This window comes from Pelobates fuscus, chromosome 12 (genome assembly GCF_036172605.1).
Source record: "Pelobates fuscus isolate aPelFus1 chromosome 12, aPelFus1.pri, whole genome shotgun sequence".
Lineage (NCBI taxonomy): Eukaryota > Metazoa > Chordata > Amphibia > Anura > Pelobatidae > Pelobates > Pelobates fuscus.
The window spans coordinates 14,636,670-14,663,783 of NC_086328.1; the positions used below are offsets into that span (position 1 = coordinate 14,636,670).

The 27,114-nt window shown below is 39.8% G+C and overlaps 1 protein-coding gene across 3 annotated transcripts in view; it reads left to right on the forward strand.

The window, feature by feature from the left end:
* The window catches only part of GARRE1 (granule associated Rac and RHOG effector 1), a 71,482-nt gene that overhangs the window by 36,199 nt on the left and 8,169 nt on the right, over positions 1 to 27,114 (forward strand). For all 3 annotated transcript variants that reach the window (XM_063437657.1, XM_063437658.1, XM_063437659.1), the window contains exons 2-10: positions 2,632 to 4,084; positions 11,000 to 11,200; positions 17,852 to 17,992; positions 18,750 to 18,845; positions 20,070 to 20,231; positions 20,341 to 20,499; positions 22,620 to 22,717; positions 23,710 to 23,835; positions 24,619 to 25,691. In XM_063437657.1, coding sequence (XP_063293727.1) covers positions 3,590 to 4,084; positions 11,000 to 11,200; positions 17,852 to 17,992; positions 18,750 to 18,845; positions 20,070 to 20,231; positions 20,341 to 20,499; positions 22,620 to 22,717; positions 23,710 to 23,835; positions 24,619 to 25,691 — 2,551 coding nt within the window. In that variant the 5' untranslated portion in view covers positions 2,632 to 3,589. The remainder of the gene's footprint in view (positions 1 to 2,631; positions 4,085 to 10,999; positions 11,201 to 17,851; positions 17,993 to 18,749; positions 18,846 to 20,069; positions 20,232 to 20,340; positions 20,500 to 22,619; positions 22,718 to 23,709; positions 23,836 to 24,618; positions 25,692 to 27,114) is intronic.

Consider the following 27,114-nt stretch of genomic DNA (forward strand, 5'->3'; position numbering starts at 1 on the left):
TTCTGTGGGTGTCAATAGGCCCATCACTACAGTAGGAGGTTTTTTTTCATTGGTGAAACTTATCCGTTCTGTGTTTTTTTTGTTTTTTTATAAATAAGAGCCAGATATCACTTGCTGGAACATTTTAAAGTGATGGATTTGGGGAAAGGAACAAATCCAACGATCCAAATATCTTTTTTTTATTTTTTTTTATTTTTTTAAATTGGGATTATATGCGGTTTTGTTCTTTGTTTAATACCAAAAATACATAAAACATCACTATTCGAGAATGCAAGATCTTCTGGATGACACATTCAGTGAACTTTCATTCCTGCTATGTTCAGCCGACCCATGAAAATTCTTTGAGAGGTAGGCATCAGGCGGTAGCAAACATCAGCTGCCAAAAGCTGCCTGAAAGTGATGGGAATAGCAGGCCACAGCAGCTGGAGTGCTTATTCCTGGTTTGTCAACACATCACTTACATTGTTGAAGGATATGTCTTAGAATATGCCGCATGTGTGATTAGATCATATAAATAGATGCTTTAATCAGGGCAGGGTACAACTTTGATAGTGTTTCTTTAGATCCTTTTAGCCATGTAAGTGTTAAATCTGAGGTTGTCTGCAGCGGCTGCCATCATCTTTCAGGTTAAATTGGATTAGCCGCAAACATTGCCTTTAATGCCTTCTTAATAAGCTCTCTTATATCACCAGTATGTTCACAAATGGGGCAAAGGGATTCCATGTTACGTAAGACCGCAAATACCCAATCTTGTTTTATTGTTACTGCTTTTAGTAACTTTTCTGCATTAAAATATAATTGCAATAATTTTCGGTTTTGTAATTGCCTAGAGCAGAAGAACATTTCACAGTTTTACATTTTGCCATAGTTTTCTCTCTCACCTCTCCGTAAAAAAATATCTGTTAGAGCAAAGCAATATTGTGTGTTTTTTTGTTGTTGTTATTTTTTCTTTTTAGAAGTTTGTCTGTAACACTTGTAGGCATTGTTGCAAATAAATAATGGCAAATCTAAATCTGCAGTACTTACATAAAAATTCATGTTAGGAACTGAATCACAAGTTGACCTCATAATAGCCAGGAACCCCAAAAGCCATATTTGGGATATGGCAAACACATGTTTCTAGTAAAGGCAGATTTGGGGTGCTCTTATTCAATGATCTTCATAGCGGTGCTAATCACATGATGAGGATGGTAATGAAAATAAAAATAAACTTTGTTCTATGGGTTATTTACTACAAACGCTTATAACTTGGCCCCAGAATTATCTAGATATCTTTATGCATATCATTCTATGTGATAAGTTGAACTGCGGCAGGTGCTAAAACGAATATCCAGTCCTATGCCGTTAGTGCTATTTTTTCATGTAGCTTGGCATTTCATTTTGTTTCTATCTCTAGAAAACACCGTTTTGTATTTATTTGAGACTAAAACTAGTCCAGCGATAATTCCTGCATTTAAGAATTAAAAATGTTTTTGAGGTTTGTGGTGAATTGTTTGTATTGGAAAGCAAGTGAAATGGCTTTGTCCAGTTGCCATTTAAACTAATCTTAAAGTTACTATTAATGGATTACAAATGTTTGTAAAGAAAACTTAAAGGACCACAATAGTCACCCACACCACTTCAGCTCAATGAAGTGGTCTGGGTGCCAGGTCCCCCAGGTTTTAACCCTTCACATGTAAACACAGCAGTTTCAGAGAAACTGCTGTGTTTACATTGCAGGGTTAATCCAGCCTCTCATGGCCGTCTTCCTGACAGCCGCTAGAGGCGCTTCTGCGACGCTCTATGCGAAATTCGCATTGAGCACGCAGAACGTCTATAGGAAAGGATTGAGTAATGCTTTCCTATAGGCGGTTTGAATGTGCATGCGGCTCCACTCGGGAGCTGACGTCGAAGTGGGAGGAGAGGTCAACCGCACCGAGGGAGCCCGGCGCTGGATAAAGGTAAGTGGCTGAAGCGGTTTTAACACCTTCAGCCAAGCGTGAGGGTAGCCTTGAGAGTGTGGGGGAACCTAAGGACTTCATAGTGCCAGGAAAACGAGTTTGTTTTCCTGGCACTATAGTGGTCCTTTAACATAGGGTGCATTTACTTAATTTATTTTACATGTAGATTTATTTTTTTTACATGATATCCAAGAGCATGTTATTATGCCTCCTTAGCTGTATTGCCAATATGGAATTTGCACTTTCCCAGTTAAAATATCTGATTCATCTATATTTGGATTATAGTAAATGAAAATGTCACAATGGCTCGGACCACTGGTGCATGGATAAACCCTTCTTCAAACTATTAAATCAGTTTATCCTAGAACAGGAGACGGTGTTATAAACCACTAGCACGAAACCCACTACAATGGACTATGGTGAATATGGTGCTTAGACTGTCCCTTTAGTAAATGTCAGAGGACGGTAACTTCTCCTATGCAAAAAAAAAAAAAGGTAATAGGCCAGACAACATCTTAACAAAAAATTTTTTTCTGACTATGAAACCTATTGTGTCTTATAATTGAATATAATTCAACCTTCCAACTTGGAGCCAAGCGTATATATATCTTTCAGAGCTGCAAGTATTTAAAATCTGTCAAAACATTCATCCATCATGACTTTTTTTTTTTCCTTTTCTTTCCTTTAACAGGAAATGACCTAGAGGCCTTACAAATACATTGTGTGGATTATATTCTTAAGCGCACCATCCAGAGGGAAAAAGAAGAAGAAGAAGAAAAACAAAAACCTTTAAAAATCTTGAAAGACGCATTTGTTTCCGGTGTGAAGTTAAGACTAACTACCTCAACAAGCACAGAGCAAGAGGGATCTGCAAAGGGGCCGCTAGTCTCTGATTCTACCAACTATTGTCCGGACTGGGGCTTTACCACATGTGCAGTATTAAGGACGCTTGAGTTTGCAGACTGGATCTGCCCACTAATAGAAAATATATATATTCTTCTTTTGGTCCTTCGCTCCCCGTGTCCCTCAGTTTTTGTGTCCATTTTTTTTCCCCCTCCTCCATCAAGCCAAGAGCTTTTTCATTACTTTTATATTCGCTGTTGATCAGTGTGGTTGTTTTTTTTTTTTTTCTCTGAGTTGTTGTGTTTTTGTGTTTTGTTATAGGGCTTATGTTTTTGAAGGAATGAGGATGCTGTAGCTCACTCCTGCGCAGGCTTTGCCTTTATCGGATTATATGCTATTTTTTGAAGAGGTTTAGAAACCTTCCCCATTTCCACTGGTTTTGTATCGCTCAACTTTTGCTGGGTTGCTGGAGAAGTGGGCAGTGGAAATTTTTGCTGGAAGTCCTTGCCACACGCAGTCGTTCAAAACAAAGGCACGTGTGAGGTTTTGCAGACTATAGCTGGCTTCAGACGAACAAGTTGTGAGCTGCAGCAGGGCTGCGCTGAACACAGCAATCCACTGAGTCAGCAAATCCACTGCCTTTCTCTCTGCTGATACAGATTACCCAGGGCTGGCCTTTGGGAAATGCCTTTTACAAAACCCATGTATGTTGCCCTCCTCTGTTATCTGACATAGCCGGGCAATTGAAGGGTATTTGAAGAGGCACTGCTCGTTCACTTTGGAAGCCTGTGGCTTGCAAGACACATATGTATTGCTGTAGCGCCCAAGAAAGTAAAATGGACTACAAGAGGAGGTTTTTGCTTGGCGGGTCCAAGCAGAAGGTGCAACAACACCAGCATTACCAGATGCCTGAGCTCAGCCGGACTCTGAGCGCACCTTTGGCCTCCACTACCGCAACATCCTCTCTGATTTCCTCGGCTAACACCGGCAGCTGCCCCCACCCTTCTGCCCACACCACCCCCATCGCAGACATCCAGCAGGGCATCTCCAAGTATCTGGATGCGCTGAATGTCTTCTGCCGCGCCAGCACTTTCCTCACTGACCTTTTCAGCAGCGTTTTCCGTAACTCGCACTACTCTAAGGCAGCTATGCAACTGAAAGACGTGCAGGACCATGTCATGGAGGCAGCCAGCCGACTCACAGCAGCAATAAAACCCGAGATTGCAAAAATGTTGATGGAGTTGAGCGCTGGAGCCGCAAACTTTAAAGACCAGAACGAATTCAGCTTGCAAGACATTGAGGTCAGTTCCCTTTTCTGTTATTACCGATTGCTTGCAAGAATGTATGTAGTACATTGGTTCCATCTTGAAATCTTCCAGTTTTAATAAGTTCTAATGTTTAAGATTTATGAAGTTTAAGCAAGTTTGGTCTTCGGCTTTTTAGGTGTGCTTATGCTTATTTTCTAACAAGTGTGAAATGAATGCATTGCTCTATTATCTGATAAGAACACGGTCTATTTAAATGCCCCCATCAGCTTAAACTGGACTTACAAGTTTAATGCTCTTATGTCAACTTTTCTTCACTGAAGACACTGATACCCTTTTAATTTAATGGGACCACAGGCATTGATGCTTTGGAAGGTTCTATTTCCTCAGCACTCGTTTCTTGTTTACTGTTTCTTTAACACTCCTACCTTGAAGCGGCTAGAGATTCCAATCAGGAGTCTCATGATTAGAATTTTGGCTTCTGTTTCCAAGATGAGCGTGAGGAAACAGCTGTAGCACTTCAAAGACGGCAATGAAATATGATAAACATGGAGGCAGAGAAGGTACATCATTCTTTAAATAAATGTATATCTCTTCATAGTTTAAGGAGGAAAGCTTTGAAATGTCTGATGTGTTTGTTCAAGATAAGACCACTCCTTGGTGGGCTCTTTAAATACCACAATCCATCTTTTACATCGGCTCATTAAATAATGCGTCCTTTTTACAGCCACATTATTTTAACCCAGAAACAAAATATCCACCTGCACTTTAATAGGAAAGTCAATCAAATATGTGTACAGATCGTATATGCCTTGTTAAATGTGTATGTGGGGGGGTCTCATTGGTTACTGAATGGTCCCAAATTATGATTGAAATGTACCCTGTGCTCTGGGCGACCGATTGCGTCGGGCAAATATGTGTCCTATGTGAGCAAAAAAATGATCACTTTATTATATTAGGAACAAATATTTGTAAGGATAATTGTGAGACATAGAATTTAATTCAATTATCTGTTTTAATCCTGGCGAAGAGGCAATGTCAGTTCAAAAGGAATTGTAATGAAAGGTAAAAGAATGAAGATTTATTTATGTTGCCTTATGGTATTGCCTGCTTGCCTTCTTCATTTTGAATCTTTTTAAGTAATATTTTTTTATTTTATTTTTTGTAATTTAACATTTGATACTGCATTTATAGCTAACTTTACCTTCCTCTGGGTATCTGTTACCATCAAACACTTCCTACAATGCATTTCTTCTTGCCATCCCAGCGGAATGATTGGTGCTAAGCAGTTCGCTGATTGAATTACTAGATTTCAATTGGGTCAACTGTTTTCAGCAGTCATCCCTGAGAGTTTAAAACTCATTATAAAAATCAATAGTAGGGCACAGAAAAAAAAGCTTAAACGGACACTACCGGCTCATTGAAGAGTTCTGGGTGCAGTGGCCCTGTCAGTTTAACCCTGTACCTGTGATAAACTGCAATAATTAATCCACTTCTTGTGGCAACCACTAGAGGCACTTCCTGGTGGGTAGACGACTTCTGGTCCAGCGTCAGCTAAAATTTCTATATGAAAGCATTTAATACTTTCTTATGGGGAAGTCCTAATGCGCTCACCGTGCATGGGCATTAGGTCCCACCCCCTCCTGCCAGCCGATGAGGAGCAGAGCCTGTGAATCAGGTAAGTGATAAGAGTTTCCCTTTAATGGCAAAAAAGGAACAAGATGAGAGAGAGACTGGGGAATTTGTTCCCCCAAAAAAGCAAACCGTCCTTACCTTTTACAACAATCGTATCTTCAATTAGAACTACATTTCCTGTAGCTTGGTTAGATGAAAATTTGTTGGGAATGTTATGAATGTATGGAAATAAAATGCGATGGATCCGAAGTTTGTATACCAGAGAACACATATGTATTTATATTGTGGTACTCCTTCTATAACTGATAGCAATATTCGGTACATTGTTTTTATTGTAGATTATTAAAGCTGGATCACATTTCTGCCTCAGGGTTTCCTTCTCACTTCTGGCCTGAAAAGTCCCTGTCCAAACCCTCCTTAATTGGCTCCATTTTATCAAATCATTATTTAATTAATCCAGTTGACCATATTCAACTCGGAAGGTTCCTTTTTGGCACTCAGGGTTTCGAGGTTGCTGCTGTCCTGGTCATTGCAGTGTGTTGAGAGTATACAAGGCGAAGGGTTCAGGAGAAGACTAGATGATCACAGCTACTGGGCACGAATGGGGTTTATGTATAAAGAGTAATTTAGGCCAGAGATCCGTAGCAACATTCCATTGGTTTCATCGGCAGGAACATTCCTTTGGTTTCCCCGGAGACTGCTCCACTTTTAGAACTTTAGAGCTTCGAATTTTCTTTATAAATACCCCATTGTGTTGATAATCCTATGCAATTTTGAATTAGCAGTTCGGTTTGTAGTGTTTGCTCCTGCAAAAAAAATGTCTTCGAATGCATCCATACTAGATTCTAAGTATTGGGTACCATATCTTCAGTACAGTATAATAAAGAGAGAGAAATGTTGGTTTTGTTTTGTGTTGTGTTGAAAAACCGCATGATTTTTTTTATTTTCTTGTTTACTTCATCCTAAGATCTGGCTGATTTTATTAAGTGCCGTAGTGCTTTTCTTGATAAATGTAGCATTTTGTTTTCGGTCAGACTGATCCTCCATTCATGCAGCAGATATGACGTTAAGTTATTTGACAACTCATGCCTTATTATCCAAGTTAATGTAGACGTCAAGTGACTGAAATAGCTCTCCCATTTCCTCCCTGTCCAATGCCAGCTGTGTTGTAAAAGAAAACTGACTATCTGAACAGCCTTTGTTATGTATTCCATCAATAGCCAGGGCTTGAGTTTTTTATTTATTTATTTATTTATTTTTAAATAAATTGTACTATGCTGCAGTCAGCTATACATTTTCTTTTGTTACAGTATATTTTTGCCTCTGTTCCGTTTTGAGAGTAACGATTTACTAGAATAACGTGTGTGGTTTTTCTACTAGATTATATTTGTTAATGGTTTGGAGGTATTTAACCACTTGGTGAACTGCTGGCGGACTGTATATAGTGAATGAATCTGATTGTGTAATTGTGCACAATGTATATATTCTCATTTTATTTTTTTCCCCATGAAAATAAATTTTGGGCTTTATAATTTTTAAACATGACTAATTGTTTGCAAACAGTTTAACCCCAAGCCGAGTATCCAGCGCCTGATCGCTCTGCCACTATTCCTTTGCTGCTCAGATTCCTGTAAGTGGAAGCCTCAGACAGGAGCACCGTTGATTGGCTGAGAGCCAATTAATGTTCGGTAGCTCCCCATTCACAAAATGGCTACAGAAACGTACTATTTAAAAAAAAATATATAAAAAAAATAATAATAATAATTTTGACTAGAGTGTTGGCGTCTGCTCCAAAAACACATCTTTCCAAGGGTGTGCAAGGCTTCCTTTTTCAAGAATCCCAGCTGCAGAAGGACAGGACAGGATTGTTTTCCTAGCACTGGAGAGTCCCTTTAAGTCGGCACCAGGGACCTACTGGTACATTGGCAAGTTATTTGCAATGAAGTTGTATGGTGCCCGGAGCTTCTTATAAGCCCTGGGTATTTTTCATTGAAATTTTAAGCCAAGTTAGCAGTTTTGCTTATGATCTTTTTGGAATTTCCCTCTTCCAAAATAGACTGTTCCGTAATTGTTTATGGTTTGCAATATAATCTTAAAGGACCACTATAGTGCCAGGAAAACAAACTCATTTTCCTGGCACTATAGTGTTAATAGGTACCCCCCTCCTGCCGGGCCCTAGGGGGAGGAGGAAGGGTTTTAAGGCTTACCTTTCTCCAGCGCCAGGCTCCCTCGGCGCTGGGGAATCTCCTCCCTCTTCCGCCGAATGTGCATGTGCGGCAAGAGCCGCGCGCATGCAGTCAGTCCATAGGAAAGCATTCTCAATGCTTTCCTATGGACGCTGGCATCTTCTCGCTGTGAAAATCAGTGAGAAGCGCGGAAGCGCCTCTAGCGGCTGTTAATAAGACAGCCACTAGAGGCTGGATTAACCCTAATCTAGGGTTAACCCTAGGTAGACCTGGCACCCAGACCACTTCATTGAGCTGAAGTGGTCTGGGTGCCTATAGTGCTCCTTTAAGTTACTTGTTTGTATCCCTGAGTATGCTGTGAGCATTAAGTATTATGCTTCAGGAACAGTTCTGTGCATGACGGGGTGTCTTCTCTTTCAGGGTACTGTAGTTCAGCTGTTTTTTTTTGTTTTGTTTTTTTGTAGAAAGAACTGAATGTAAAACTGGCTGTTAACTATAGTCACCCAGACCACTTCAGCTTTAAGAAGTGGTCTGGCTGCAGTGGTCCTATCCTTTTAACTCTGCAAAGTAAAAACTGCGATAGTTACATTGTAAAGTTAAGTCTGCCTTCCTGAAAGTCGTTCTAGGAGCTTCCGCTACACTGACGGTAAAACCCGGACACGTGACATGGAAGCTCATAGGAAAGCATTGAATGCAATGCTTGAATGCGTGTTTGTTTTTTTGTTTTTGTTTTTTTTATTCAGAATGCTATAGTTTTCCTATAAAGCACCTAAGTATTGCTTATGGAATACTCTCAACAGATTGTAACAAATGCCAGAATTTGAAATGTGGGTTCTTACTTTCCTTTTTTCCCCTTTCCTCTTCTACCGTCCCTCCTTTTTGTGGGCATGCTTTTAAAATGCCAGTTAGTCGGACATTCTTTAAGCAGACTGCGTGTCAGTGCTGTATTTTCACATGTGTGTAAGAGTGCAACACAGAGAGAGGTGGAATCCTCTATAGACTAGCTCTTCCAAAAGCATTTTGTTAACGTCAGGCTTGACCATAGTCCCTACTTTGTCATGATGTCTTTTGATTGAATTGGAATTTATTGCATAAAGGTTTATATTTATAAAATACCAAAAATGAACTGAGCTGCTTTTAATGGAAAGTGTCTACTGTAAAACGACATTAAAGGAACACTCTGGGCACCACAGTAACTGAATTGGAATTAAGCCATTATGGTGCCCGGAGCTCCCCGGTGCTAGCTTACCTTTAGGGGTTAAATCGTTAACTGATATGACAGGTACTTAAGAGGCTTGTATGCACACAGTGTTTGACTGGCTCCTGACGACGGCGTGTATCTACGCTGAAACGCGCGTCGAGCGTTTACTTTTCTTTTTCATGTTTATTTTTCACTTTGTTTAGGTAGCACTTAGGCAGTTAGTATGTGGTGATTCTTGAGTTATCCAGGGTATTCAGATTTTTAGGACAGCCTGCCTTGGTCCTGGTGGGTGTTATCCACGGGCAGTACTACTTAGGCGGCATTTTGAGAGTTGGGATCCTCCTTTCTAATATTGCCTATGATGGGCAACTGATTACTACTACTCTGGTAGGAGTTGCGTATTAAGGAGGTTTGGGGGATTGTACAGGGTTATGTTTTATCCTTTCTCTTTCCCCCACCTATTATTCTCTCTTCCTTTCCTGTTACCTGGCATTCAAGTGCCTTTTCTGTGTCCAGAGCTGCTTCTCAGGATCCCCTTGTTTCAAGGGTCTCCTTTTCTGTAAATCGTTAAACCGTTTATTCAACCCCAAAGTCTTGTTTCCATCGCTGTTTAATTCTTACCCTGTCCTTTCGATTCTCGAAAGAAGCAGCCTTGGATGGGACTCTGCATCTCAAAACTGCTTCACCATGAAAAAGTGTCAACGTTTTGTCCTGGTCCATAAAAGTGAGGCAGCTTATAATATTTATTTAACCCCTTAAGGACCAAACATCTGGAATAAAAGGGAATCATGACATGTCACACATGTCATGTGTCCTTAACCCCTTAAGGACACATGACATGTCTGACATGTCATGATTCCCTTTTATTCCAGAAGTTTGGTCCTTAAGGGGTTAAGGGGTTAAAGGGACACTATAGTCACCAGAACAACTACAGCTTATTGTAGTTGTTCTGGGGAGTACGATCATTCCATTAAGGCATTTTCATGTAAACACTGCCTTTTCAGAGAATAGGCAGTGTATACATTGCCCCCAAGGGACAACTTCTATGGCCACTCCTCAGATGGCTACTAGAGGTGCTTCATGTGACAGTGCTGCACAGTAGGCAGCACTGCCGTTCTGCGCTTCCAAACTCTGCATGTAGACTCAGAATTTCCTCATAGAGATTCATTGATTCAACATCTCTATGGGGAGGTGCTGATTGGCCAAAATTGCATTTTGGTCCCACCCCATCCCGCCTCATTGCTGATTTAAAAAATTCCAATGCTTTCCTTAGGGACTTTTTTCCCTAGGGGAAAGCATTGGATTAGCTAAAAATCCTAAATTCTGATGTCACTGAGGCAGAACGGGGCGTGGCCGGGCCAGTGCTGGAAATAAGGTATGTTTTTACCCCTTTTAAGTGGAGGCAAGCCATCGAAATGGTAGTTTTAACACTATAAGATCAGGAATACATGTTTGTGTTCCTGATCCTATAATGTTCCTTTAAGAGTACCTTTATTTTTTTTTCCCTAATGTGTACTCATTACATGGTTGTATTTTGTAATGTATTTATTTTTCTGTATATTGCACGTTCCTGTGTGTGAGTCCCCTCACAAAATATGCATTTTATTGCTATAAGTGGTGGTGAAAACCTTTTTAACCTAAGTGTTTAGAACCAACCTCCAATGAAAAACACAAATCCCAAAGGCTATTTAGAAGTCTTACTGCCACATCAGCTGTCGGCCTCCTGTGTATTATTGGGAGTGTACGTTGTGTATCCCAGTCTCTCAGGTTGTGAATGCACATCCTTTCTAGCGCCGTTCTTTTGTTGTCTCTGCTCATGGTTAAGCCACACCATTGCACCAGTTATTGTGTGTACAGGAGAACATTTTTAAAGTATAAAGCATTTGGTAAAGTCTGGGATCTCTAACCGGTTTATTTCCTTTCTTGCAGGTGCTGGGCCGCTGTTTCCTTACAGTGATGCAGGTTCATTTCCAGTTCTTGTCCCAAGCGTTGCAAAAGGTTCAGCCTGTGGCACATTCATGTTTTTCTGAAGCAGTTACACAGGAGCGAAAGAATGCCCCAGGAACGCACGATATGAACCCCGCCAGAGATCTTGATGAGGCTGTGAGATCTTGGAGAGGGGCTGTTGAGGTACGATTTCACTGTGTAAATGGTTTTGGCGTGCCATCCATTTTTGTGTTTATTTTGTTGCATCATAATAATGAAAAGTTTGTGTTCATCATGAGTGACTTTCCTTTCTATATGTAGCATTTGTTTTATATGCTAATTTTATTCACATAAATGTTCCAGTACTTATTCTCAGAAATCTGTTTTCTTTCTAGAGACTTATAGTTTTTGTTACTTATTGAGCGAGTTTTATAGATCTAACGCATGGGTTCTCAAGGACCCCCTACCAGTCCAGGATTTAGGGATTACCTGGGTGTGTCTGAGGTGTTTTCTTTTTCTTTTTCTAAACACCTTAGACACACCCAGGTAACCCCTAAATCCTGGACTGGTAGGGGGTCCTTGAGGCCTGGGTTGAGAACCCCTGATCTAACGGCTCTATGGGCTCATTGAATGGCACAAACTGTTCAAGATAAATTATTGGTTCTAAGACTTATTCTGATCACTTCTAGAAAGACAAATCGTTTGCTTGCTCTCTGGAAACATTACCAGCTCTATGTAAACTAATGTTAATGGCTAATCTTGGAGGACTGGCACATTCTCTATAGATTTGTAACGGTTCTTGGTGTATAGTCTTAGGGGAGAAGACCCATTTGGTTCCAATTAATGTCCCACAGACAGATTTTGCTGATTTAATCTTCTCCTATGGTTTTGTCCTCGGGCGATGTAACAGATTTTCTACCAATGCCTCTGTGCCGACTCTCAGAATATTACTTGTTTTAGATGTAGTGATAACATGAAGTTCTCGTACTTACAAATCACAGTAATCTTGCTTTGTTGTGAAGTGTGAGACTGAAAAGCCTGTAGCTCTGTAAACCTGCAGAAGATTTAAGTGTGACAAATGTTTTATGTTTAGAATATTAAGTGGTGTTTGTAGAAAAGTAATTCCTTAATGCAGCCGAACCAATGGAAATTCTCTTGCCTTAAAATGTAGAGATCCTACACACTGTGTGTTTGTAAAGTAGTAATTTTAGTTTTGATAGTGTTGATATATTGTAATATGCTGCATGTTTGAAAGCTTTTTAAAAAAAAAAACATGTCTTTTCTAATTCGTATAGTCTATATCAGCTGTGCTTGTAAGGTGCATATGGATACCTGTATATAATGTGTCTGTTGGTTGTATCTCCGATATATGCGTTTTTAGAATTCTAGCATGAGAATGGTTCCTTCGTACATTTTACATTGTTCTCTGTTTATCTCTGAGCTTTCGTTGAGTTATTCTGTGCATGTGCTCAGTAACGTATAATTATATATTTTCTCTTTTGTAAAAATAACATCTGGAACAGGATTGAGGTCCGTGGGGACCAAATCTTGTGCTGCGTGGACTAAACTGGAGAGAGTTGTTTTGTAGTTTTAAAAAGAAGCTGCGTATAATCTAGCACCCGCTCTCTAAAACATGTCTTACCCTAGGACAGCATGGGATTGTTCTGTCTAGTCTTTGAGTGGTATTTGGTGCTCTTACATACAGCAAGATATTCGCTGACTAGCCGACACGGTTGGAACCAGTAGCCTGCTTACCCCATTTATTCTCATTTCTGTGGATCTTTTGTTGTGTGCCTTACAGTCTCTCACACAGTCCCTTCCACATACTGACCTTTCTCTCTGTTTTGTTCCTGTGTTTTCATCGGAATTCTTCTTCCATGTGGGAGAAATGCCAGTTTTTCTGTAGGCGATGGCTGTATAGTTGAAATATTATGTTGCCATTTCTTCCATGTTCTGATCACATGAGTGATTAACTCTTCAGCTGTCTATGTAGGTTTGGAAATCTTTCATTGGAACTAAACCTTTCAGTGCCTAAGGCAGGGCTGCATAACAGCTAGTGGTTGTTGATGCTCTTCATATGGTTGTCAAAGCATTGTGGGAACTGTAGTTCAAGGGAAGTGAAAACTGTTTTGCAAAACAGTTTTGCAAAGTATTTTGTTAAAGGGACACTGTAGTCACCAAAACAACTTTAGCTTAATGGAGCTGTTTTTGTGTATAGATCATGCCCCTGCAGTCTCACTGCTCAATTCTCTGCCATTTAGGAATTAAATTGCTGAGTTTATGTTGCCCTACTGCTACCCCCATGCATGTGATTTACACAGCCTTCTTAAACACTTCCTGTAAAGAGTCATCTAATGTTTGCACTTCATTTATTGCAAATTCTGTTTAATTTATAATTTCCGATCTCCTGCTCTGATAATAGCTTGCTAGACCCTGCAGGAGACTTCTGTGTGTGATTAAAGTTCAATTTACAGAGCAGGATATAAACCACTTTTAAAGTTGCATCTGATTGAAAATGAAGCCATTTTGATTTTTATACAGGTTGTGTCCGTCACAGTCAGTGGAGGTGTGCCTAGGGTTGCACAAACAGAAATAAAATTTATTAAACTCCGGAACGGCCATGAATTGAGCAGTGAGACTTCAGGGGTTTGATCTATGCACCAAAACTGCTTCATTGAGCTAAAGTTGTTTTGGTGACTACAGTATCCTTTTAAGGGCTGAACACCTTAATTCTAACAAGTGGAACAAGGCATCCTCGGTTTCACAAGTTTAAAGTTTTTACAGCCCACTTTCCTTTGCTAAAATACAGATTCACTGTAGATTTCAGTTCTACTAATAAACATCTAGAACATTTAGTTATGGTGGTGGGAGGACAGCGTTTGACACGACATGCAAACAGAAGCTTTAGTAGAGAATTTTTTTCTGGAGGAGTAAAGATTTAAGTGCAGACCGATGTCCCACTTAAATTCCTGAGGGTGATACAGAATGAACTTTCTCAACCATTCCTCCATTTAATTGGCATAGAAGCTTAAGGAATGTTGGGATAAGCCCATTTTTTTATCCGGTACATAAATACCACTTTTTCCAAGGAATAGCAAAATGAAGAACTTCAAACATTACCTCCATTCTGACCTATATATTTAGCTTTATAAAAGGATTTGGTGACAATGAAAGTCTCAGACACTGTATTTGTTAATTTAGATTACCCGTGTTCCTCTGATTACAAGGAAGTTACAATTAGTGCTAATAGTGGCTTTTATGTTATGATTGAGTTAATATTGAATTAATATTTAAGTTTGTCTAACGAAATGTGGACTCAACACTGGCAAACTAGCAGAAATGTGAATCAAGGCAATTGTACATTTAATTATTGGTTTAGCTTTAACAGTAAAATGTTGGGATAGCTTCAAGAAAGTAGCTCGGAAGAGACATTTTAGGCATTTTATAACTTTTAGGCCAAATACTTGGCTTTATTTTTATGTTGTTGCAGGGTTGTTGTTTTTTTTCCCCATGCTTCTTCTATGGCCTGCTTACTCTTCTTTCCAAATTCTATATTCTAAAGATGCTCCACCCCCCCCCCCTTTCTGTATTGTATTGGTTAAAGGGACAGAAAACCACTACATCTTACTGTAGTAGTTTTTTGTGCACAAATGTTATCCCTTTGTCCTGGCAATATAAATATGTAGCAGCCTCCTGTGTGACAAGAGTTCAATTAACAGAGCAGGCGTTTAGAGCTTCTAAAGTAAACACATTGTGCTATAAAAACAATACCTTCTTTTCATTGTGGCCGTTACTCATTGGCAGGAGAGATGGGACTAGGGCTGCATAAACGGTTATTTAACTCATAAATGGCAGAAAAGTGAGCATTGAGACTGCAGGAGCATGATCTACATGCCCACACTGCTTCATTAAAAGGATTTAATAGTATTAGGAATACAAATCTGTATTCCTAACACTATAGTGCCCTCTTGTCGTCGTCCCTTCCCCCTGGCAAATAATGGGTTAAAAATAAAACCTTTATTTACTCACCCACTTCCAGCACCAATGTCCCTCGCCGTTCCGCCGCCTCTATCATCCGACGGACGGGACCTAATGCGCATGCGCGGCAAACGCTGCAAGTGCATTGGGCCCTCCCCATAGGAAAGTGTTGCCTGAATGCTTATTCTAAATGTTTGACTAAAACTGCAATGTGTTACATTGCAGGACTAAGGGGGACATGGACACTGCACTCAGATTACCTCAATGAGATGAAGTGGGCTATATTGTCCCTGTAAGCTAAAGTTGTTTTGGTGCTTAAAATATCCCTTTAAGACTTTCAATGTCACGCACAGCTTGATTGTGTTGATCATGGCTAATGCTTTTCATGGAGAAAATCTAAATCTATGAAGGAACACATCTAACTGAACAATAAATATATATAATTTTAAAGTTAGAATGTTCCGTTAATAAATACAGGCTTACACAATACACCTGCTCTGGTGTTTAGCTGATGCTAAGAGACAGATTACTCCATAGCATGAGAGTCTGTTTGCCGTTGTAAAGGCAGATAAGGAATGCCCAATGCCAGACAGCACAAGTGATCCACCTACAAGCCGATTATGCATGCCCTCAGACCTCCTCTCTCTGCCCCCGCTAACTACGTCATATGTTTACTTCTTCTCTGCCTGGACGGATTGTGAGACTCTTGGCTGCCAAGTTAATTTCACATGCCCAAGGCTGTCCTGCTGGTATGGGAACCGCACCTGATCTGTGCAAGATGCTTTCTCCCACATGCAGAGCGTATTAACCTGCAGTGACACTTCTCATTTACATATCACAGCTTTTCAACCACATACTCCTTTCAACTGTCACACTTTCTACTCACTCCAAGTATTTTACATACCGGACTTGTTAGGGAGTTGGATGACCCAGTGTTTGCTATTCCTGGCACCCCACATCTTTGAAATTGCCCAGGCACCATGGGAAATGTAGTTCTCATCTGATCTTGATTTGTTTGTATGTGTTTTGTAAAACACAGGATAATGGTTATTGCTGCACACCGTTCTGAAAGAGACCGATTAATTAAAGGGTTAATCAGGAATATGGTACATGGTCGTAAACTTGGAGCAATCGCCCATGGACCGTCCAGGCTGATTCCATTTGTTTCCATGGTGATTGCCTTACTTCTGGAACTTTTTAAATGTTGTAGTATTGTATAATTAATGGCCTAATTACTGAGGGATGATGAAAGCAATTGTTTAAAAACGGAACGACTAGTAGATACCTGCCCTAGCCTTGTAGGGGAAGCATGAAAGGCCAAAGGGAATATAACATGCTAGTAGAATACATACATGGTGACAAATGTGGAAAAAAATAATATATACCTGGAATCACCTGTAAAGATCTCTACAGAAATAGCAGTGGATTCTTGTAATGGCCTTCCAGTGGAAGCAATGATATAGATGGGATACCATATTCCTGGAAAGCTTTCCATTGGGTCAGTAAAGTCGTTCCAGGATAGGAAGGATAGTCAGCAGTTAGAATACCCTTCCACTGGGAGCAGTAAAGAAATAAAATAATGGTTTGGATGAAGTGCTGCTGTACGGCAGAACAAGCCAGCATAATCGTGGTGAATTATCTGCAAGTGCAGTATGTCTCACACTGCATATATTCATGCATTACCGCAAATTGCCTTATCGGGTAACTTACCAGACTTGTTTAAAAAATAATTTTTAAATGCATATGTATATTTTAATGAATTTGAATAAGGCAGTTAAAATTTAAAAGAAAATATGCATATATTTTTTTTAAAATTATTTCCTCTAAAACCACACCTCTACTGGGATTGTGCAACTAATTGGATCCACCCCAATCTTTGCCCTGTGTTAACGTTCTCTCTTATTCTGCGCAGTGTCCAAACAAATGCTTTAAATAAAAAAATAATAACAATACTGTAATATTGGAATAGGTTCCAAAATGTCAATCTCTGACTAGAACATTTTTGGTTTCTTAATGTGATAAATATCTAATTTCACAAAGAAGGTTACTTTGCATAAGCAGTCAGTATGTGAATATGTGATAGGACGTTGAATGTAAGAGAGGTTTAAAAATGAACTCTTCTTTTCATGAAATGTGTAGGGAGGCTGCGTGAGTCACAGCCAGGGGAGGTGTGGCTAGGGCTTCAGCAATAGTTATTTAACCCCTAAATGGCCATTAAGCTGAACCGCTTTTAGATCTTACACTGACCCTTTAATGAGACTGAAAAGAGACCATCTTAAACATCCCATGTGTTGTTTGATATAATCATAATAATAATAATTTGCGATTTTTATAGCGCTTTCTCCCTGTAAGACTCAAAGCACTTTACAAATATACAAACATAAAGACATACAATTTAGAAGTTTCTGAAGGTCAGATGAGCGGACTGAATTCCTGATGGAAGAGGTGGGTCTTTAGCTTTAACAGTCTGTAAGGACGGTACCTCTCTAATTGCGCACGGTAAAGAGTTCCAGAAGGTAGGGGCAGCGTGCCTTAATACCCTGGAACCTGAGTCTGTCTTTATTCTTGCCACTGACAGGAGGGATTTGCTGGCTGACCGAAGTGAACGGGATGGAATGTAGGGTGTCAGGAGCTCTGTCAGGTACTGTGGGTCTTGATTGTTTAAGGCTTTGAAGGTCAGCAGGCCAATTTTATAATCTGTTCGCCATTTAATTGGAAGCCAATGCAGGGAGTGGAGAACAGCTGTTATGTGGCAGTAACGAGTTTGATTGGTCAGTAGTCTGGCTGCTGCATTTTGTACAGTCCGAAGGCGATGGATAAATTGTTGATAAATAATACAAACCTGTTGACTTAATTTTATTTATTTTTCCTTTGTAGGCAACTAGCCGTCTGCGTGAGAGAGGATGTGATGGCTGTCTAGCGGGAATCGAAGTGCAGCAACTCTTCTGTTCCCAATCGTTGGCAATTCCTGAGCACCATCTGAAGGAGCTGAATATGAAAATTGACAGCACCTTACAGGTCAGAGATACACCCTACCGAAGTGCTTAAACCTTTTTCTCAGTAATGTTTGTATCACTTGTATGCTGTAGGCCAGTTAGTGAAATTGGCTGGCTGACGGTTAAGAGATGCACAGGCCTCAACATCTGGTGAGCCATTATAAAGTGTAGGACATATTCAATTTAAGCACCATAACCTTTACAGCTTATTGAACTGTTCATGATACCAGGAGGGCATGGTATGCAGTTTTGTGTAAAGATGTTGAAGTGGCTTGACAAGCAATGACACTCTTCCAAAAACCTGGCCCCTCTGCTGCTGTCCATGATTCACATCTGCATTAACCGTGAACATCTCTTTAAGTGTGAGACCTGGGAAGGTGGCTTGGGTAGAAATAACCACATTATCACAACAGCAGCAAAGCAGATAGGCTATGGGTTTCAGTCAAACCGCTCAACTAGAGGAACTGAGCTCAAAGACTCCTCGTACTATAATAACTGCAAAAATACAAAATATGGTCGTGGTTATGGTATCTGGTGTTCCCTTATACTACTGCTTTAGCCTCCTCCAGGCAGCTTCAGGGACCTGATTTATACCTGTTGCTCACTAAGCGTTTGTGGGTGTCCACTTTCCATTCACTTTCAGTTTTTAATTCACACAAACCATGTACAGTAATGAATTATCCATGTCTCAGGGAATTCTAGCTGGATTTTCATTGGCTGCTGTTATTTTCCCACACTGTGTGCGAATTGTGACAATTATTTATTTTATTTATTTGTAGGCGTATAAAATCGCTCTGGAAAGTTTAGGTCACTGTGAATATGCAATGAAGGCTGGCTTTCACTTAAATCCCAAGGCTATTGAAGAAACTCTGAAGGTATCTCCTTTTCTTCTTGTAAAACTTCTGTTTTTTTTTTTTGTTTTTTTTTAATATATAGTAAGGCCCAGTGAACATGTGACTTAAAGGGACATCATAGCCACCAGTACTACTACAGGTTAATGCAATGCTTTTGGGGCAAATAAACTGTCCCTGCAGACTGTGGCATAAACACACAGTCTTTTCTGAGAAATGTCAGTGTTTACACTGCTGTGTAAGTACACCTCTAGTGGCTGTAACGCACATGCTATTCATGTGCAATAGCCCCATATGCTTCCCTAAGTATTGGATTAAATGAGATCATCACTTCTGGTAGCCTCAGCCAATGGAGGTGGGGTGCCTGCAGTGAGACCAGCACACAGGAAGAAGTAAAGATGAATAAAGCTTTTATTTTGTTATTTTTTTTATTCTCAGTGGGTAATCTAAATTGGCAGGGTAACACTATAACATTAGACATACGTGTTTGTATTCCAAACACTATAGTGTTCCTTTAAATGATAAAGTCACAGTAAGAAAGGTACATTCAGCGTGTAACTAGCTAAATATATATCCAAGTATTTCCTGAGGTCTAGCTTTTCTGATTAACCACCTCACTGCTACTCATATTATAGATGTTGCAAGCCTGAGGAGTTGAGGTTAATGAGCATTATACCCTGTGACGTGAGATACCTCCGCTAGAGCTTTATACTATTTCTCCGATCCTTTATTATGAAATAATGCCAGGATGATGGGAACACTGAGAAATGAAGAGCTATTTTTACTCAAGTGTCCCATCTAAGCTGTCTTCGAGACCCTATTTCTGAGTTTGGATTTCAAACATGGTTATTTAAGGGCTTGACAGCTCTGTGGCTGGCACTCAGTGAACCTGTTTGCACAATAAATAAGGGCAAATAGATTTCACACTGTGAGGATTGCATTGCGTATATTTATTATGTTCTCATAATTCCTAGTATGTGCCGCAATCTTTTAAGCCTAAACACAACGTGGCTGTGTCTCCTGGCATGCAGTTTACACAGCAATTGCCTATAGCTGTCTTTTCTTGTAAAATACAAACTGGCTGATCTAGTCTCCATGCAGTCACAAAGAATGCCTCACTCTAGTATAACAAAGTTAGTGAGGAGGAAGAACCATTTAATTTACGTGATGTATGGTATGATTAATACACCTTTCATGTATATTTAACATGATTTACCACAGTGAGATTTCATTGTTTTGTCCCATCAGGGCTGCTGTAGTGAAGCAGAGGCCCAACAGGCAGGAAGGAGACAGACCCCATCTCAACCAATACAGTGTGAACTTCCAACCATGCCTGTCCAGATTGGTTCTCACTTCCTGAAAGGAACCTCTTTCAATGAGTCGACCACAGAGAATTTAAAGCTGAAAACGGTATTCCTTTTGATTTTAATCCATGATAGTTGGAAACAAATTAATAGTTTTGTGATCTGCCTCATATTTGATAGACGTCTAACCCAGAGCTTTGTTTTGCCGATTTCAGCACACAATGCTTCAACTGCTCAAAGATGCTGATGGACACAATGGTATCACGGAGCGGGATGAGAGTGTGGTGACAGAAGTTCTTAATCAAGTCTGCCCATCCACTTGGCGTGGCGCTTGTAAAACTGCAGTGCAGTTACTGTTTGGCCAGGCGGGGCTGGTAAGCTTTAGCACAACATTACAGTTCTGTCAGATATTATCATGTAATGCTACTTGTTTTACTGGACCAAAATAGTATCGGTTTTCCACGGTTCTCAAAATATAACCACTCTAAAGGCAATCCCTGTATGTCTAGCATAAGAGATGTTACAATGGACATTTAAAATTTGTTATTTTCTTTGGAGTCTTGGGTATCCATTGTCTTGGTTAATTCTGACTAAAAGTGACATGAAAGAAGTGTTTTAGTTTGCAGATTAGCTAGAGTACTGTAAGGGTACCCTGCACCACGTGCCTTCCTTGTAATGTCAAACTGCAGGTGCTTAATTTAAAGGGATTGGTGTGTGGCGGGAAGCTGGACCCATCTGACCTGTTTTGGAGTTTGGGTAATGCACTCTGTATTGAGAAAATATTAGAATCGTGATCTTTTGCTGTCAATATGTGTAGTATAAAAACACATGTAGGTATTCATTTGTGATAAAAGACTATTTATTTCTGTAATTTCATTAACATATAAATAGATCTTTTAGGGTAAAATTTGGTTGTTGTTACCTTATTGTTTGGGGAATAGATCATGTAGCTTTAATGACCAGTAAATTAATCAACGGAAAATCAGTTTGGTGGATTAATCTCCAACAGTCTGGAGCTGGAACAGCTTTTATCGAAGCCCATTATTCTTCTGGAAATTTTATAGAGAGATTTATTTTTACTATACAGTTACACGCAGTGATTCCCTGTCAGTCATGTGATTTCAGGTGAAAAATCCCTTTATTCCATTGACTCATGGCAAAAGAAAGTAATGTGACTGTGTGTTTCCATGTCACGCCCTGCACTTGTCCTGATTTGTTGTGACTTGCAGGATAGTAAAGAAATGTCTCTGTGAAATCTTAATCCCAACTAATAAAAGATGGCTCAGCCCACTCACAGCTCACATCCTCTTCAATCATAAAAGCACGGACATTGTTTGCTATTCAGTCGCAGACAATGCTATCTGTTATTTATTCAAGTCCGTCCCTTTCCACACTCTCTGTGATCAAGGCACGCACCCGTGGGGATATCTTGGCAGCTCTGTGCTATTATCTCATAGATACCATGTGTCGGTGACAGACCAGTAACTCTCTTGCTCATCAGGCTTTAACTGAGGAAACACCTGTCAGACAATATTCCCGTTCACACGGGGAGGATGCTTTATTTTCTGTTCCTCACCCCTTGAACACTGGGCCATAGCTTAGAGACTTGTTTTTGGACTGGCTTCAACATTTTTGCAAAATGCAGAAACTTCAATTAAATTATTCCCATAAGTACCATCTTATTCACATATAAAAATTTATTTATGAATAAGAGTCGGTCCTATAAAGGATGCTGGGAAGCAGATTGGCTTCACAGTAACGTGCTTTCATACTGGAATTAGTGAAAATATGCTTTCATTTCAGAAATCACTGCCGCTGAACTGCGCCTGATATAAATATATACAGAAGCGCTGTATCTCTGCATTTTCAAATATGTGGTAGTAACAAGGGAACTTGCCAGCCAGTCTCTATCAGACATGCTAAATAATTCTATTGGGATGATATGGGTATGAGTTGGGCGTGTCGGTGTAGGCCAAAACTCAAGGCCAAGATATACAGTTTGGATTCTTCTTCTTATTATTATTATTATTATTGCCATTTAAATAGCGCCAACAGATTCTGTAGCGCTTTACAATATTATGAGAGGGGGGATTTAACTATAAATAGGACAATTACAAGAAAACTTACAGGAACGATAGGTTGAAAAGGACCCTGCTTACAAATTAGCCTGAAAGCCAACACCCAGTTGCATTTACAAAGACCGCCAGTAGATGGTGCAGATCTGTAAATTTAGCTTTTTCCAGATGTTAATAACATATTTAATATTCCAAGTCAGACCACTTATTTTTGGTTAACCAGTGAATATCCCTTTTGCACACGTCTGTAATTGATTCCTGAGTGCCTTCCAAACTATTAGTTATATATAACCCACATTTGGTGCGGCTTGGGAGCTGTTCAGTTGGACTGCTGTGCGGCATGAAAAAATAAAAAGACCTAATATGTGCTGAGCACTTCCCAGTAATTGGCATAATGCTCATTTCTCCTGTCTACTCAGGTGGTGGTTGATACAGCACAGATTGAGAACAAGGAGGCTTATGCACCACAGATCAGTGTGGAGTGTTCCAGGATCGTCGTACAAGTTCCGTCTACTTGGTAAACATTCTATCCTTTTCACAGAAAATCAATAATTTTATGGACGCATCTGTTAAATCCTTCAAATGAAAGTGGTATTGAGACATAAGCTTTTTGTGCCATGTACGTTAAACACCTTAGATTTAATGATTTCACTGTGGTGCGATGGCTAAATATAAGTTATGTGTATCGGTTGCACTTGCAGCGTAGCTTTTGCTTGGGAAGTAGCACACTACGAAGATAGATATATAGATATATAAATATGTTTTTTATGTAAAAACAAAAGAAAGTTTCCTGCGCTCTCTCCTGAATCCCTATGTATATTTAAACAAATGGAGGTCATTTGGAAGGAATGCCCGCGTGCCAGCGTCAAGGCAGGCGGGTCCTACACTGACCTTTCACCTTGCTTCCATGAGCTTCTGACAAAGATATCTCCACTGAGACAGAGAGGGGTATTTTTTATATACACCCCTATACTTATTAACCCTTAATAGGGAACACATGGGATGGGCGGCAGTATTGTAACAAAGCTGTGTGATACAAAAAGTGAATACAAATACAAAAATATAAGTCCTGCACTCACTCCCATCACTCCTGGGCAGCAGCAACTACCACAGTACACGTCAGCCGCAATATATACAGTAAAAACAAAAGAAAACGTTACCTTCACTCTCTCCTTAATCCCTTTGTATATTTAAACAAATGGAGGTCATTTAGTTACTCCAATGGCCATTGGAAGGAACCCCCACCTGCCAACGTAAAGGTTTTTTTATGTAAATATGCCCCTCATTCAGCGACAACCTATCTCCCTTGTAGAGTTTAAGTAACCACTGGCTGGGGATATCGGTGTAGATCATATAATGCCTGTTACCTTTTAGGTCAGAAGGGGCAGAGCAAACTCTGGTTGTATGAATTATGATTAATAAAAGTATGGTCGGTCGATTACATTAAATACGATGTGCTGGCTCACCTTTTCCTATTAAAGGTGTTTTTTTATTTTTTATTTATTACAGGTGTTTGAAGGAAGACCCAGCAACGATGTCTCTGTTGCAAAGAAGTCTTGACCCAGAAAAAACTCTAGGACTGGTTGATGTTTTATACACAGCAGTGTTTGATATCACAAGGTGGAAGGAGGGTCGGTAAGTCACTTTTTGTAGCTTGGTTTGTGTCTGTAAAATGAAAATGTAGTTAGTAATCCTACATCAAAATCTCTTTTCAGGAAAATAATTTGCTGTATTGACTTGTGTCGGCCACTCGTGCACTGTTTTTTTTCTGTTTTTTTCTTTCATGTCATCAAAAAAATTTTGTTAACTGTTTAAGCCAAATCGGGTTACATGATTACATACATTTATTCTCGAATTCAAAGTGAATTTACATATCAGGCAAAAAATTGCCGGATTGTAAAAAAAAAACAAAAAAAAACAGTCAGCCATATTTTCATTTCAGTTTCAGGGGTGCAAGTTTTAAACTATAATAGTCAAATACCTTGACAATTGTACGATTTGCTACCCTCAGACTTACTTAATAACTCGAGCTACTTGCACAATGGTTGATATGTTTTATTAGAATTGATTACTCACATTATTATTGTCGGACATTTAGCTTGATGTACTCCAAGGTAGATAATCTGATTTTGATTACTTTATAGTGGATTTTGTTTACAAACAGAGAAACTGCTTTATATTTTATTTTTCTACTGGGATATTTACTGGAGATGCAAAATTGGTTTACAGCGCTACATCTTTCTAGTTATTTTGTGAATAAATAGACCAACCATCATCACCTTCTGATTGGGAGAACTATTAAGAGCATGTTACATTTATTGTTTGTTTTTTAGGTAAAATATTGGTAACTAGGCCAAACATCATGGTACCTTTTAAGCGGTCATTGCTTATAACTGGCTATCCTTATATATGTTGCAGGGAGCAGACATTGCCAATAATACAGATCCAGTTACAGCGGGAAGTCTCAGATTTTGGAAATCCAATAGATCTTCCTCACGGAAACTGCAGCAAATCGTCTGGAGGACTGCAAAAGACCTTCTCCAAACTGACTTCTCGGCTCACAAAGAAAGCATCATGCAGCGGGAGCTATACTGTCCCTCACTCCTCCTCCAAAAACGTCTTAACCACTAGCCACTCAGAGGAAAAGGCAAAAGGTCCCAATAACGTGGACTCCAAGTTACAGAGCATCCTGAATATTGGAACATTCCCGAGGTCAATGGACACTACACACGCATCCCAGAGCACAAACAGCCAGTTAGTCAATGGGCTTCTCTCGGACAGACGAGACGATTTCTTTAAAGCCGATGATTTAAAGGACGACAAAGGAATGAATTTGCCAACTGACCAGGAAATGCAAGATGTCATTGATTTTCTGTCTGGATTTAACTTGGGGAAATCTCAGCAGACATCACCTGTTGTCAAGAGAAAGAATTCAACCACCTCATCAGGGGTGGCGGAGCAAAAACCAGGAACTGTGAAACCACCATCACAGCCAGTGCCACATACACCACATCACCCTGCTCCGCAGGGACTGCTACAGCAACAGCAACAACAACAACCACCACCACCTCCCACACAGCTGCAGATGACACCGAAACAACAGCTGCAGTACTATCAGCATCTGTTTCAGCCACTCGGACAGCATCAACAGCAGCAGCAGCAGCAGCAACAACAACAGCAACAGCAGCAGCAGCAGCAGCAGCAATCACATCCTCCTGGAAAGTGGTTAAACAGCTCCACGCAACAATCTGTGCAGGCGGTTGGCAGTGGGCTGTCTCTTGGTCAGATGAGTCAGTGGAGCGGTCAGGGAGTCTCTGATTTAAGTCCTGACTTGTACAGCTTGGGTCTTGTCAGCAGTTTCATGGATAATGTGGTGTCGGAAATGTTGGGGCAGAAACCACAAGGCCCGAGGAACAACACGTGGCCAAACCGTGACCAAAGTGAAGGCATGTTTGGGATGCTGGGAGATATTTTACCTTTTGATCCCGCAGGTGATTATCTGCTCTGTAGTTGGGCTATTTAATGTGTGGTGTGTTATGAAGAGCGGCTTCTCAAGCAAATTAAACTCACCCCACAACTGAGGGCCCGTTTCAGTTTCTGAATCTGGTGGATTTATCATCTGTAAACAAATCGGTCACAGCAAGTCTGAAATGGTTTATGTTGGTAAAACACCAGATGTCCTTTTTCTTGGCTTGATTTGTTTAGATTTATAGCAAAGTAATATTCCAAGTTTGTGGTTACTTGTGCCTCTATTAATCACAATTTAGAGGCAATTTGTAATCTAGAAATCTACTGAAGGATATGTAAGGTTCGAGCTTTCTGCAGCCGCAGTGGCACTGTATCTCTTACCTGGCATGCAAATTGTGAGTGCCTAAATTGGAAAAAGATCATCTGTTTTTGCCTTATTTGTTTTCTATTCAGATTTAACTCCCAAACAAAACGCAGAATTTAATGAATAATCCTGCATGGCTTTGCCGTGTGCTCTGCATTTCAAAAGCCTGATTTGATGTTGCATTAAAAATAAAAAAAGGAAATTTTCCAGATTTTTGTAAAAGTACATTTGCAATATTTCAGCTTATAAACTTTACTGAATTGTAAATAATAATTTACCAAGCCCAAGCTGAGCATTTAAGATTACTTGTGATAAATTGATATGCCTGTTTTTTGTATTTTCATAGTGCTAAGAGTAACATACAGGCTTGTAATGCCCCAACGACAATCACATTATGAGTTCACATGTGGATACAGTGTCATGGCAGAGGAGAAACTTGCACTTTTAAAATATATATATATTTTAATAAGCATTCTTAACTATAGGTCAAAACCTTAGACTGGCAAGTTATATCTATTAACGTTAGGCAAGGTTAGGAACGGATATGTCGGGCTACTATTTCTGCATGACGATAGTCAGTGCTGCAGATTAACCGTATTACTGCTGGCGAGAAAGCATAAAAGTGAAAAGACAGAATAAAAACAGTAGAAACATAGAAACATAGAATGTGACGGCAGATAAGAACCATTCAGCCCATCTAGTCTGCCCAATTTTCTAAATACTTTCATTAGTCCCTGGCCTTATCTTATAGTGAGGATAGCCTTATGCCTATCCCACGCATGCTTAAACTCCTTTACTGTGTTAACCTCTACCACTTCAGCTGGAAGGCTATTCCATGCATCCACTACCCTCTCAGTAAAGTAATACTTCCTGATATTATTTTTAAACCTTTGTCCCTCTAATTTAAGACGATGTCCTCTTGTTGTGGTAGTTTTTCTTCTTTTAAATATAGTCTCCTCCTTTACTGTGTTGATTCCCTTTATGTATTTAAATGTTCCTATCATATCCCCCCTGTCTCGTCTTTCCTCCAAGCTATACATGTTAAGATCCTTTAACCTTTCCTGGTAAGTTTTATCCTGCAA